Genomic DNA, 14,793 nt, shown 5'->3' on the forward strand with positions numbered 1-14,793 from the left:
GTAATGATGGATTGTAATTTCTCTTTGCTTATTTGAGCTGTTCTTGCCATTATATTGACTTGGTCTTTTACCAAATAGGGCTATCTTCTGTATACCACCCCTACCTTGTCACAACACAACTGATTGGCTCAAACGCATTAAGGAAAGAAATTCCACAAATTAACTTTTAACAAGGCACACCTGTTAATTAAAATGCATTCCAGGTGACTACCTCATGAAGCTGGTTGACAGAATGCCAAGACTGTGCAAAGTTGTCATCAAGGCAAAGGGTGGCTACTTTGAAGAATCTCAAATATATTTTGATTGGTTAAACACTTTTTTGGTTACTACATGATTCCATGTGTTATTTCATTGTTTTGATGTCTTCACTATTATTATTCTACAATATAGAAAATAGTACAAATAAAGAAAAACCCTTGAATGAGTAGGTGTGTCCAAACTTTTGACTGGCACTTTATATACTTTCTTAGCGGCCACGATTTACCACAGGGGAAATATAGGGGAAACACTGCGATCCTTTGTGAACCTGCACTGAACACACACCCACCCACTACGTCACTCTCTGACACACGGCAGGGATATAAAACCTCAGTGTGTGTGTGCCCTCACGATCACAGCTGCCTCTGAGACAAACACAAATGAAGAAGAACGTTGTCATTACGTCAGGCTCTAACATCAAAACAATGCCGTGATAAGCCCAGTGTCACTCTGCTATAACAGCTCCTCTTCTTGTTAGGTCACCAACACGGCTGTTGATGCACATGGTATAGCGGGACATGGGGACCAGGACCATTAACTCTTTAAGTGGTGTGGAGGAACAGATCTCTGTGAAAGAATCCACCCCTCCCTTCTCCAAGCCGGTATAGTTCTCCAGTTGAGGGAGCCAAAACTTCAGCTCCCTAGCTACAATTGTAAAGGGGGCTAAGGTACCCACTCAGATATCAGTGGTCCCCCTTCGATACTTGATCCTTCAGTCTCCCTCCACCTGACCCGAGTGCCTATCAGGGGTCAAGGGTCAATCAGGGGTCCCACCAAAACACTTCAGAGGTTCCCCCTCTCATCCTTCAGCCCCATGTGTAGGAGTGTGTTTGCTCCACTAGGGGTGTGTCTGCGTGTCCTCTGCTGCCCCCTACTGCAGGTTCTTGAGGATGCGTCCGTATCGGAAGTCGTAGACGTGGCGGCAGAGGTACACTAGTTCAGGGTTGATGTTGGCAGGAACCTGGCGGTGGTCGGGGGGGTTGAAGTCCGAGGTGCAGGGGACCACTCTGGCAGTGCCAGGGGGCGCACCCTCTTCACGCCGCTTCACCAAGGCACAAAATCTATATATGGAAAATGAAAGTGAGTTTTAAATGCACATTTCTTCTCTTTCTTTCTTTACTTTATACCTCAAGTCAATTGACCATGCTACAGTGAGGTGTCTCTCCCTTAGAGCACTTCTAATGTCAGTGATGTGTAATATTACTTGCTGAAGAATGCCTAGTTTCACCTACAGTGTTAATTATGGATACATGGTGTGTGTGTGTGTGTGTGTGTGTGTGTGTGTGTGTGTGTGTGTGTGTGTGTGTGTGTGTGTGTGTGTGTGTGTGTGTGTGTGTGTGTGTGTGTGTGTGTGTGTGTGTGTGTGTGTGTGTGTGTGTGTGTGTGTGTGTGTGGTTTCTTACCTACAGTATTGTGCTAGTGGGAGAACATAGCATCTATCTTCGATGCAGGCCACACTGTTCTCGTCTTGATGCCGAGAGGCAAAAATCTCTTTCTGAATGGTGAGAAACAGACATACAATTATCAATCGCCACACAATCAAAGGTAATGAGATGAGATGGAAGAGAGGAAGCCACTTCAGACTACGGAGATGAAGGAAAAGAAGAGATGAGGAGAGGCCTCTTTAGACTACTGAGATTGAGCCATAGTTGAGTTGTCCTCACCTCACAGTGCATACTGGAGTCTTGGCCTCCCTGTGTGTGTTCAGGTCGATAGTACCAGAACAGGCTCATCATCAGCTCTCCTGAGGAGGGGAAACACACATACACGGTCAACACACACAGGCGAGCAAACACACACACACACACAGACACAACCACAGAGGAACAAAGGTACAGCTTTGCCAACCAACAGCACACACACACAAAATACGACCAGTCTCTCACCAGACAGATATAAGCAGCATTTCAGACAAACAATGGTCCTTGAATAACACCACAGCCAGCAGACACAAACAACCATTCACAGCCTACAACAACCACACACACATACCCCAGCTAGCACATTTGGTTCCTTGGAAGTTGTGGGAACGTATGTTTTTGGTTTCACATTGGTTGTGGGAACAAATTCAAACGTTTCCTGACTGGTAAAACTGAACGTTTTTTTGAAAATTCTAAGAACAGAATAGAACACTTCGCCTGTTCTCGGAATATTTCATTTTAGGTTTCAGGGAGGTTCCCAGAAACCTTTACTCTGGTTCCTTGAAAGTTTTCCTGGGAGGTTTTATTATAGGTTATATGGAGGTTTTTGAATGACTTCTTTAAAACGTTCACTGAATGTTTCAATAAGGCTTCCAATAACACTGATAGCTTATTTTGGGTTAACATTTTGAATGCCAAGCAGATAGGAAACATGGAAATGAATTTCCTTAAGCATTCATCATGCAAACACATGTCTTATTGTGTCAAGGCCTCAGTGAGATTTGAACCTATAATCTTCTGTTCCCTATCCATGGAATTAGCCCACTGCACCACCAGGATGGAGCTAGCACGCCATGTTTTTTTTTCACACATACAAAGCTGGTCATTACAGTATATTCAAACAGACCCAATGGCAAAGGAAACAAGCACTCATTAAGATCAGGTGTGGTGAATTAGTGGGCACGGCCAACACACCTGAGAACTTAACAAGATAGAGGACAGAGAGTTTTGTTGATACTGAGAACGGAAAGTATGTTTTTAAATAACATTCTTAGAACATATTCACAACATTACTAAAGTTTTCTTAATTTTCTCGGAACAATTTGAGAACATGACCTTAAAATCAAACCATGAGGAAACCTGTAGGAAATGTTATGCTGAAGTACTGAAATTCCCACAGGAGAACATCGTTTCTTAACATTCTGAACTATTTGAGAACATTCCCAATGTCAAACCAGTTGGAGAACGTTTGTAGAACATTACCAAAATTGAAATTAAATGTAACCATGTTTGTACTTTTAGGAAACGTTCTGTTAAAGTAATGAAATAACAATACATACTTTTTTGGGGGGGGGCTAAGTTCCTTAAATGAACTGGGAATGTTCCAAAGCCAAGCAACTATCCTGCACCATTCCCAGAAAGTTGCAGGAAGGTTATAGGCAAAATAAACATAGGACAACCACGCTCTCACCAACCTCTAAGAAACATGGTTCTCAGAATGTTGTGCTAGCTGGGACTAGGGTTGAAAAGGGTTGGAAACATTCCGGTAAATTTCCTGAATTTTTCATGGAAAGTTAAGCCCGGGAATTTAGCTTAAATTCATCAGAAAAGTTAACTTATAACAGTGAACCTTTTTTTTGTGGGATACACAAGGCAATTCTAGGTCTTGTGGCATATTTTGGTTAAACTTTCCCCAACTCAATAGAATTGCAACCCTCTGCATGCACACTGATTTCTTCCATCACATGTACAGTGATTTCTTCCATCACATGTGTAGTGCACTCTTACATCACATGTACAGCTGATTCTCAAGATATTGCACACTAATGAGATGCTATTGAGCTCACACTACTACACTGTCTGAGCCAAGGACTACAAGCTGTCTAGTAAGTTTTGATTACAATACTGCGTGGAGTGAATATATTTTCTATTTACATTTAAGTCATTTACATTTAAGTAATTTAGCAGACGCTCTTATCCAGAGCGACTTACAAATTGGTGCATTCACCTTATGACATCCAGTGGAACAGCCACTTTACAATAGTGCATCTAAATCTTTTAAGGGGGGGTGAGAAGGATTACTTTATCCTATCCTAGGTATTCCTTAAAGAGGTGGGGTTTCAGGTGTCTCCGGAAGGTGGTGATTGACTCCGCTGTCCTGGCGTCAAGAGGGAGTTTGTTCCACCATTGGGGAGCCAGAGCAGCGAACAGTTTTGACTGGGCTGAGCGGGAACTGTACTTCCTCAGTGGTAGGGAGGCGAGCAGGCCAGAGGTGGATGAACGCAGTGCCCTTATTTGGGTGTAGGGCCTGATCAGAGCCTGGAGGTACTGAGGTGCCGTTCCCCTCACAGCTCCGTAGGCAAGCACCATGGTCTTGTAGCGGATGCGAGCTTCAACTGGAAGCCAGTGGAGAGAGCGGAGGAGCGGGGTGACGTGAGAGAACTTGGGAAGGTTGAACACTAGACGGGCTGCGGCGTTCTGGATGAGTTGTAGGGGTTTAATGGCACAGGCAGGGAGCCCAGCCAACAGCGAGTTGCAGTAATCCAGACGGGAGATGACAAGTGCCTGGATTAGGACCTGCGCCGCTTCCTGTGTGAGGTAGGGTCGTACTCTGCGGATGTTGTAGAGCATGAACCTACAGGAACGGGCCACCGCCTTGATGTTAGTTGAGAACGACAGGGTGTTGTCCAGGATCACGCCAAGGTTCTTAGCGCTCTGGGAGGAGGACACAATGGAGTTGTCAACCGTGATGGCGAGATCATGGAACGGGCAGTCCTTCTCCGGGAGGAAGAGCAGCTCCGTCTTGCCGAAGTTCAGCTTGAGGTGGTGATCCGTTCCACACTGATATGTCTGCCAGACATGCAGAGATGCGATTCGCCACCTGGTCATCAGAAGGGGGAAAGGAGAAGATATATGACATACATTATTTTTTGTTAACTAGTAAATAGTAGCCTACAGCAAAGTGTGTTTAACATGTATCTTACAAAGCAGTTGTTTAATCTAACTGCTTAACTATTTATCTGAACATTTAATTGTATTTTGTTTTTTTTACTCATTTTTTTTTCCGAATCTTAACAGGAAAATGCCACGGGCACTATCTGATGTGTGGAGACAGTTCACTGCAGCTAATGTAGAAGGAAAAGCTGTGTACATTTGCAAATACTGTGCTAAATCATATGTGAAGAACGCAACAAAGATGCAGAATCATCTGGCCAATTGAGAAATGACAATGAACGTCTTGCTCGAGCTGTGTATGCAACTGGTTCACCTCTGATGCTCACAGGCAATGTTTATTGGAATAGATTTCTGAATGTTCTTCACCCAGCATACACCCCTCCAACCAGACATGCTTTATCTATCCATTTGCTGGATGCAGAGTTCAACAGAGTTCAAGTGAAGGTCAAGCAAATCATAGAGAAAGCAGACTGTATTGCAATCATCTCTGATGGGTGGTCGAATGTTCGTGGCCAAGGAATAATTAACTACATCATCTCCACCCCTCAACCAGTATTCTACAAGAGCACAGACACAAGGGACAACAGACACACCGGTCTCTACATTGCAGATGAGCTGAAGGCATTCATCAATGACCTTGGACCACAGAATGTATTTGCACTGGTGACAGACAATGCTGCGAACATGAAGGCTCCTTGGTCTAAAGTGGAGGAGTCCTACCGTCACATCACCCATTGGCTGTGCTGCTCATGCATTAAATCTGCTCCTCAAGGACATCATGGCACTGAAAACAATGGATACACTCTACAAGAGAGCCAAGGAAACGGTTAGATATGTGAAGGATTATCAAGTTATAGCAGCAATCTACCTCACCAAGCAAAGTGAGAAGAATAAGAGCACCACATTGAAGCTGCCCAGAAACACCCATTGGGGTGGTGTTGTCATCATGTTTGACAGTCTCCTGGAGGGGAAGGAGTCTCTCCAAGAAATGGCCATATCAGTCTGCTGATATGGACAGCCCCATCAAGAGGATCCTCCTGGATGATGTATTTTGGGAGAGAGTGGTAAGCAGCCTGAAACCTATAGCAGTAGCCATTGCATGGATTGAAGGAGACCATGCCATCCTGTCTGATATTCAGATTCTGCCTACAGATAAACGTAAGAGAAGAAATCCGTACGGCTCTGCCCACTCCCCTTTTGCTCCAAGCAGAGGAAACTGCAGTTCTGAAATACATCAAAAAGTGTGAAGACTTCTGCCTGAAGCCCATACATGTTGGACCGCAAGTATGCTGGAAAGAGCATCCTGTCTGGTGCAGAGATCAACAAGGCCTATGGTGTCATCACTACCGTGTCTCGCCACCTTGGTTTGGCTGAGGGAAAGGTTCTTGACAGTTTAGCGAAGTACACTTCCAAGCAAGGGCTTTGGGATGGAGATGCAAGATGGCAGACGTGCCAACATATCTCATCGGCCACCTAGTGGAAGGGACTTCCAGTGCAACTGGTCCTTGTTTGGGAACACACACACCAAAGCACACAACAGGCTGACCAATACAGGGGTTTGAAAAATGGCCAGCTGGGAAAATTTGAGGCTTTTTGGGCCTGACAACAAGCCATCCTCAACAAGGTTGGAAAGTGACCGTGAAGATGAGGCCTCAGAGTCTGATGTTCAAGAGGTGGACATTGAGGAGGTCCAGGGAGAAGATATGGAAGCCTGAGAGGAAGACAACCAAAGCTTTAGTTTCTAGACTATCATTTCACAGATTTATGTTGAAAACATTTTTGGGAGACGCGATGGATCATTGGGGATCATTCATTATTCCCTTTCTTTTGTTGTTCAGTGAAACCATCCCATGTGAAGAGTCAACTAATTTAATTGAAGTTCAATTCGTAACTAAATTGGAAGGATTTAATCATTTGCAATGATGTCTACTTATGATGAGGGAAAAGGTTTATGCTTCTGTCTCCATATGATATGGTAAATATAAATATTTGCAAAAAAACATTACATTTAAATGGTATTAATATTAATTTGCATATACTTCTGTTAATTCCCATATATGTCCGTTAATTCCCATATATTCCCGTTAATTACCACGGAAAGTTTCCACCTCTGAATATTCCCCAAAATGTGCAACCCTAGCTGGGACACACACACAGCCAACTATTATACCCCAACAATAGGTTAGGACATCCTGCTATTTCTCTCTCACCAGATTTGGGATCCTCCCAGAGCGCCGATATCTTGGCGACGTAGGGCAGGGACTTCTTCCGGGGACCGGAGCGCAGCAGCACTGTGTCTCTGACACGTATTACTTCACTGTCTCTCTGTACTCCTTCATAACACTGCCTCAAAGCCGTCTCATCCTCCCCCTGAGACACACACACAAGTACCACAAGCACACCGTCAAAACACGACACACTTATCTTTATTCTCCAGCTACTGGCCACATCAGAAGTTTTCTATCAGAGAAATGGACCCGTACTATCGGGATACTCAACAGCATTTAAGAAATATATTACCTTCAACAGTGTTATCTTGTGATCAATCCATCAATGTTTTGTGATTATTGGCTTCCTAAGAATGTTACCTAACAATTTAGCAATTATCAGGTGTGACATTTCAGTGGAAACACTACGACTATCAGCTTTTTGATAAGCGGTTTAGCAAAATAAGATGTCCTGTATTATCGGAATACGATCCTCAGTTATTGGCCACCTTAATATTTCGCTCAATTACAAGATGTATCCATTTAATTTTGTTCAAAAAAGAGACACCAATCTCATATTCGAAGTGTTTACTAGATAGTTGACTAGTTGCCTTGTGTGGCCCCCCAAAAAATGACTTGAGAAATTCGTTAGCTATATTTCAGAGGCAAAAAGTTGGATATTAAATTATGTGTGGTCTGTCGCGGAGTCTAATTTTACAATATACAGCATGTCCTACAAAATGTGTGTGTATATATATATATATATATATATATATATATATATATATATATATATATATAAACTTTTTGAAAACTCTCAAAACCTAACTTAACTTACATAAATTGCAATGAAAATCGATGGTCAGCTAGTAAGAAGGGTGTCTTTACCATTATTTTCCAGTCCATTTAAATGTTGAGCTCGAGGTGATTTAATCCTCTAACCGCTAGCGAGTGTCTGAAGTTAGGCAGTCTCTGATGTTGGGGGAAATTTAGCTAGGAAGCTTGAGTTTTTACTCACCAAAGTAACAACTTAGTGTGGTCAAAGACTTAGTAACTTAGTTGTAGTCATGATCTTGTAAACTATATCTACAAACAACTTATTTCTGGATATTCTCTAAACTACCCACAATGCACTATTTTTCAACGTCATATGGACATTTGGCAGTGATTACAGCCTTGAGTCTTCTTGGGTATGATGCTGCAAGCTTGACACACCTGTATTTGTGGAGTTTCGCCCATTCTTCTCAGCAGATCCTCTCAAGCGCTGTCAGGATGGATGGGAGCGTCGCTGCACAGCTATTTTCAGGTCTCTCCAGAGATGTTCGATCGGGTTCAAGTCCGGGCTCTGGCTGGGCCACTAAAGGACATTCATAGACTTGTTCCGAAGACACTCCTGCATTGTCTCGGCTGTGTGCTTAGGGTTGTTGTCCTGTTGGAAAATGAACCTTCGCCTCAGTCTGAGGTTCTGAGCATTCTTGAGCAGGTTTTCATCAAGGATCTCTCTGTGCTTTGCTCTTTTCATCTTTCCCTCGATCCTGACTAGTCTCCCAGTCCCTGCCGCTGAAAAACATCCCCACAGCATGATGCTGCCATCCCCATGCTTCACCGTAGGAATGGTGCCAGGTTTCCTCCGGACACAACGCTTGGCATTCAGGCCAAAAAGTTCAATATTGGTTTCATCAGACCAAAGAATCTCGTTTCTCATGGTCTGAGAGTCCTTTAGGTGCCTCTTGGCAAACTCCAAGTGGGCTGTCATAAGCCTTTTACTGAGGAGTGGCTTCCATCTGGCCACTCTACAATAAAGGCCTGGTTGGTGGAGTGCTGCAGAGATGGTTGTCCTTCTGGAAGGTTCTCCCATCTCCACAAAGGAACTCTAGAGCTCTGTCACAGTTACCATCGGTTTCACCTCCCTGACCAAGGCCCTTCTCCCCCGATTGCTCAGTTGGGCAGGGCGGCTAGCTCTAGGAAGTCTTGGTGGTTCCAAACTTCTTCCATTTAAGAATGATGGAGGCCACTGTGTTCTTGGGGACCTTCAATGGGGACCCCAGATCTGTGCCTCGACACAATCCTGTCTCGGAGCCCTACGGACAATTCCTTCGACCTCATGGCTTGGTTTTTGCTCTGACATTCACTGTCAACTGTGGGACCTTATATAGACAGGTGTGTGCCTTTCCAAATCATGTCCAATCCATTTTTAATACATTATGGGCTATTGTGTGTAGATTGAAGAGGATTTTGTCCCCTAATTCATTTTAGAATAAGGCTGTAACGTAACAAAATGTGGAAAAAGAGAAGTCGTCTGAATATTTTCCGAATACACTGTATCTATGAAAAGCTGAGACTCTCGCGAACATGTTTTGCTCACAAGCTACACATGAGTCGTTACAAGGTAAGGAGTTTTTCAACATAGAAGATAGAAAATCCCAGTACATGGTGTCTATAATACTCACATAGCTACTGTCACAAATGCCAAACTCCACACAGTTGTCACTGAGTAGTAGGATATTCATTACCCAGTGAGCAAATCATTTATGTACTCACAGCATTCATTTAAAGTAATTCTTTGCTTTTTGCCTTTTCTGTTGTTGTTGTAACCTCTTGTCAATGAAACTCATGAATACAGCTGTCAAATTGTTTTGTGTTATACTTGTAGCCCTGGTTGTCCTGAAAATAGAATGGTAAAACACTTCATTGTGAGGCTAAATATAAGGTCTGGACATGCAGACAAATGAAAGTTAGATAAATGAAATGCTGATTTTTGCTGGGGTCTCTTGGACTGATAGGGTTAACAACAATAAGCCAATTGAAAGCTATGGAATGGTCAGGTTGCCATGGTAGTATGAGGGAAGAAAATTGTCAGTATCTCAACACATACACACACAAACTCTTGATCCAACCCACCGCAATGAACACTTCTTTCTCCGTGGGCACTCCTACAGGCAGCCACCCATTGGTGGCCCGTCGGCGGATCACCCTCTTCTGCTTGGCGGGGGACAGGCAGGTTGTCGGGGCTGGCTGTTTCTGCGACAGCCTGGTTCTCCCCATGGACAGATAACCGTTAGGTGGCTTGGTGCTCTGAGGGCACTCCCTGGCCAGCTTCAGTCTAGCATGGGCCACTCTGCGGTCAGACAGGGGGGGTGAGGAGATGGGGCTTGGCCTGGGTGGAGGAGGGGGGTGGTGTAGAGGGGGCAACCCGAGAGTGGGAGGGAGGGGGAGACCAGGAGGGAGGGGCTGTGGTCGCTTTTGGGGGAAGAGTAACCCTCTGGAAAGAGAAAGAGAGAGAAAGGGAGGAAGAGAAGCCCTACTGAAAAAAACAGCATAGACCAGCATAAATTTGAAGCTGGTCCGACCAGCATGGTCTAACTGGTTCTACTGGCCGACCAGCATGGTCTAGCTGGTTATTCTGGCGGATCAGTCTTCATTGTGTTTTCGCTGGTGACCAGCAAAAGCTAAAGCAAAACCAGCATCAAGTCATATTATGCGGGACTGAAAAGTGAGGTTTAACTCCTTTTGGAATCCAGCCAGAGTGGACTCCCACAATCTACATTAGAATGACTGCCAGAGGTAGAAAAATGTGTAAATGAGACTACCTAAACCATCTAAACTGGGACAACCATTTCAGGAACAAGTGCAGTACCAGTCAATTTTGGACACACCTATTTATTTGAGGGGTTTTCTTTCTTTTTTAAAACTTTATTCTACATTGTAGCATAAAGTGAAGACATCAAAACTATGAAATAACACACATATGGAATCATGAAGTAATCAAAAAAGTGTTAAACAACTCAAAATATATTGTAGATTTTAGATTCTTCAAAGTAGCCACCCTTTGCCTTGATTACGGCTTTGTACACTCTTGGCATTCTCTCAACCAGATTCACATGGAATGCTTTTCCAACAGTCTTGAAGGAGTTCCCAGATAAGCTGAGCACTTGCTGGCTACTTTTCCTTCACTCTGCGGTCCAACTCATCCCAAACCATCTCAATTGGGTCGATTTCGGGGGATTGTGGAGGCAAGGTCATCTGATGCAGCACTCCATCACTCTCCTTATTGGTCAAATAGCCCCTACACAGCCTGGAGGTGTGTTGGGTCATTGTCCTGTTGAAAAACAAATGATAGCCCCACTAAGCGCAAACCAGATGGGATGGCAAATCGCTGCAGAATGCTGTGGTAGCCATGCTGCTTAAGTGTGCCTTGAATTCTAAATAAATCACTGAGTGTCACCAGCAAAGCACCCCCACACCGTCACACCTCCTCCTTCATGCTTCACGGTGGGAACCACACATACGGAGATCATCCGTTCACCTACTCTGTGTCTCACAAAGACAGCGGTTGGAACCAAAAATCTCATATTTGGACTCATCAGACCAAAAAACGAATTTCCACCGGTCTAATGTTCATTGCTCATGTTTCTTGGCCCAAGCAAGTCTCTTCTTCTTATTGTTGTCCTTTAGTAGTGGTTTCTTTGCAGCAATTCGACCATGAAGGTCTGATTCACACAGTGTTCTCTGAACAGTTGACGTTGAGATGCGTGTCTTTCTCTGTGAAGCATTTATTTGGGCTGCAAATTCTGAGGCTGGTAACTAATGAACTCCTCCTCTGCAGCAGAGGTATTTCTGGTCCTCATGAGAGCCAGTTTCATCATAGCGCTTGACGGTTTTCGCGACAACACTTGAAGGAACTTTCTTGAAAAGTTCTTGAAATTTTCCGCATTGACTGACCTTCATATCTTAAAGTAATGATGGACTGTCGTTTCTCTTTGCTTATTTGAGGTGTTCTTGCCATAATATGGACTTGGTCTTTTACCAAATAGGGCTATCTTCTGTATATCACCCCTACCTTTTCACAACACAATTGATTGGCTAAAAAGCATTAAGGAAAGAAATTCCACAGATTAACTTTTAACAAGGCACACCTGTTAATTGAAATGCATTCCAGGTGACTACCTCATGAAGCTGGTTGAGAGAATGCCAAGAGTTTGCAAAGCTGTCGTCAAGCAAAGGGTGGCTATTTGAAGATTCTCAAATCTAAAATATATTATGATATATTAAACATATTTTGATATGGTTACTACATGATTTCATATGTGTTATTTAATAGAAAAGAGTACAAATAAAGAAAAACCCTTGAATGAGTAGGTGTGTCCAAACTTTTGACTGTTACTGTATCTTTGTGTAGCATAAGATAAATCAACTGATTAATGAATCAATCAATGTACATGCAAAACCACAGATACTGAAACAAACAATTCTGAAAAGCAAACTGCAATAGAGCATGCTGGGAAATATGATAATGATGGGTGTGGTTTTGCATACCAGCAAAATTCTAATAACTTGGGAGTCAACCTCACTTTGTACTGAACGTCTCGGTTGCCAGCGACCTGAATTTCCTGCTTCACCACTGGATCTGTGGGTATGATAAAGATTGTTAAATGATTGGAACCAATAGACATTCTATCACCTGTCCCTGTAGGGGAACCCTTTTGAGTGCCACGTAAAACCCTTTGATTTTTAGAACGCTCTCACAAGAAACACTTGTGGGTTCTTTGTTTTGTCCCTGTAGGGGAACCCATTTAGATTCTACGTACAGTGCCTTCAGAAAGTAGGCCTATTTACACCCCTTGACTTTTTCTACATTTTGTTGTGTTACAGCTTGAATTAAAAATCTATTGAATTGAGATTTTGGGTCACTGGCCTACACACAATACCCCATAATGTCAAGTGGATTTTTTAAATTTTAATTTTACATTAAAAAATAAATAAATTAATAAACAATGAAAAGCTGAAATGTTTTTAATTTATTTGTTTTATTTGTATTTCACCTTTATTTAACCAGGTAGGCCAGTTGAGTACAAGTTCCCATTTACAACTGGGACCTGGCCAAGATAAAGCAAAGCAGTGTGACAAAAACTACAACACAGTGTTACACATAAACAAACGTACAGTCAATAACACAATAGAAAAAGTATATGTACAGTGTGTGCAAATGCAGAAGAAGAGTAGACTCAGTTGAGCAGTGAATTTCGAACACAGATTCAACCCCAAAGAAGAGCATCTATTGGAAGATGGGTAAAAAATAGAACAAGCACACACTGACTATCTATTTGAGTATGGTGAAGTTATTAATTGCACTTTAGATGGTGCATCAATACACCCAGTCACTACAAAGGTACAGGCGTCCTTCCTAACCAAGTTGGCGGAGAGGAAGAAAACTGCTCGTGGATTTCACCATGAGGCCAGTGGTGACTTTAAAACAGCTACAGAGTTTAATGGCTGTGATAGGAGAAAACTGAGGATGGATCAACAACATTGTAGTTACTCTACAATACTAAACTAAATTACAGGGTGAAAGGCACTAAAGTAAAACTGCAAAAAATGTGGCAAAGAAATTCACTTCATGTCCTGAATACAAAGCGTTATATTTGGGGCAAATCCAACACAACACGTCACTGAGTGCCAATCTTCATATTTTCAAATACAGTGGTGGCTGCATCGTGTTATGGGTATGCTTGTCATCTGCAAGGACTATGGAGTTTTTTTTAGGATAAAAAGAACCGGAATAGAGCTAAGAAAATCCTAAAGGAGAAACTGGTTCAGACAGACATAAGGAAGTGGATGGTGGCAAATGTTCTATTTTTAAACTTGGACAAAATAGAGATGCTTGTTCTAGGTCCCAAGAAACAAAAGAGATTTTCTGTTGAATCTAACAATTAATCTTGATGGTTGTACAGTCGTCTCAAATAAAACTGTGAAGGACCTCGGCGTTACTCTGGACCCTGATCTCTCTTTTGAAGAACATATCAAGACTGTTTCAAGGACAGCTTTTTTCCATCTACATAACATTGTAAAAATCAGAAACTGTCCCAAAAAATCTGAATCTGTCCAAAAATGATGCAGAAAAATGTATCCATGCTTTTGTCACTTCTACTGCAATGCTTTACAGTACTTTCCTGCTACCCGGATAAAGCACTAAATAAACTTCAGTTAGTGCTAAACACGGCTGCTAGAATCTTGACTAGAACCAAAAAATTTGATCATATTACTCCAGCACTAGCCTCTCTACACTGGCTTCCTGTTAAGGCGAGGGCTGATTTCAAGGATTTACTGCTACCCTACAAAGCTTTACATTGGCTTGCTCCTACCCATCTTTCCAAGTTGGTACTGCAATACATACCTACACGTACACTACGGTCACAAGACGCAGGCCTCCTTACTGTCCATAGAATTTCTAAGCAAACAGCTGGAGGCCTGGTTGGCCCTGTCCGGGGGTATCGTCGGACGGGGCCACAGTGTCTCCCGACCCCTCCTGTCTCAGCCTCCAGTATTTATGCTGCAGTAGTTTATGTGTCGGGGTCTAGGGTCAGTCTGTTATATCTTTTGATTTTCCCATGATGTAAAGCAAAGAGGCACTGAGTTTGAAGGTAGGCCTTGAAATACATCCAAAGGTACACTTGTAATTGACTAAAATTATGTCAATTAGCCTAACAGAAGCTTCTAAAGCCATGACATCATTTTCTGGAATTTTCTAAACTTTTTAAAGGCACCGTCAACTTAGTATTTTGTAAACTTCTGACCCACTGGAATTGTGATACAGTGAATTATAAGTGAAATAATCTGTCTGTAAACAATTGCTGGAATAATTACTTGTGTCATGCACAAAGTAGATGTCCTAACCGATTTGCCAAAACTATAGTTTGTAAACAAGGCATTTGTGGAGTGGTTGAAAACGAGTT

The 14,793-nt window shown here is 42.8% G+C and overlaps 1 protein-coding gene across 1 annotated transcript in view; it reads right to left on the reverse strand.

Annotated features, from left to right (window-relative positions):
- Positions 1 to 332: 332 nt before the first annotated feature.
- The window catches only part of LOC123990371 (bromo adjacent homology domain-containing 1 protein-like), a 65,733-nt gene continuing 51,272 nt past the window's right edge, over positions 333 to 14,793 (reverse strand). Inside the window, exons 3-8 of the mRNA XM_046290937.1 lie at positions 10,175 to 10,322; positions 9,962 to 10,133; positions 7,064 to 7,223; positions 1,923 to 2,002; positions 1,662 to 1,753; positions 333 to 1,319 (exon numbers count right to left, since the gene is read on the reverse strand). Coding sequence (XP_046146893.1) covers positions 1,130 to 1,319; positions 1,662 to 1,753; positions 1,923 to 2,002; positions 7,064 to 7,223; positions 9,962 to 10,133; positions 10,175 to 10,322 — 842 coding nt within the window. The 3' untranslated portion in view covers positions 333 to 1,129. The remainder of the gene's footprint in view (positions 1,320 to 1,661; positions 1,754 to 1,922; positions 2,003 to 7,063; positions 7,224 to 9,961; positions 10,134 to 10,174; positions 10,323 to 14,793) is intronic.

Source organism: Oncorhynchus gorbuscha, linkage group LG12 (assembly GCF_021184085.1).
Source record: "Oncorhynchus gorbuscha isolate QuinsamMale2020 ecotype Even-year linkage group LG12, OgorEven_v1.0, whole genome shotgun sequence".
Lineage (NCBI taxonomy): Eukaryota > Metazoa > Chordata > Actinopteri > Salmoniformes > Salmonidae > Oncorhynchus > Oncorhynchus gorbuscha.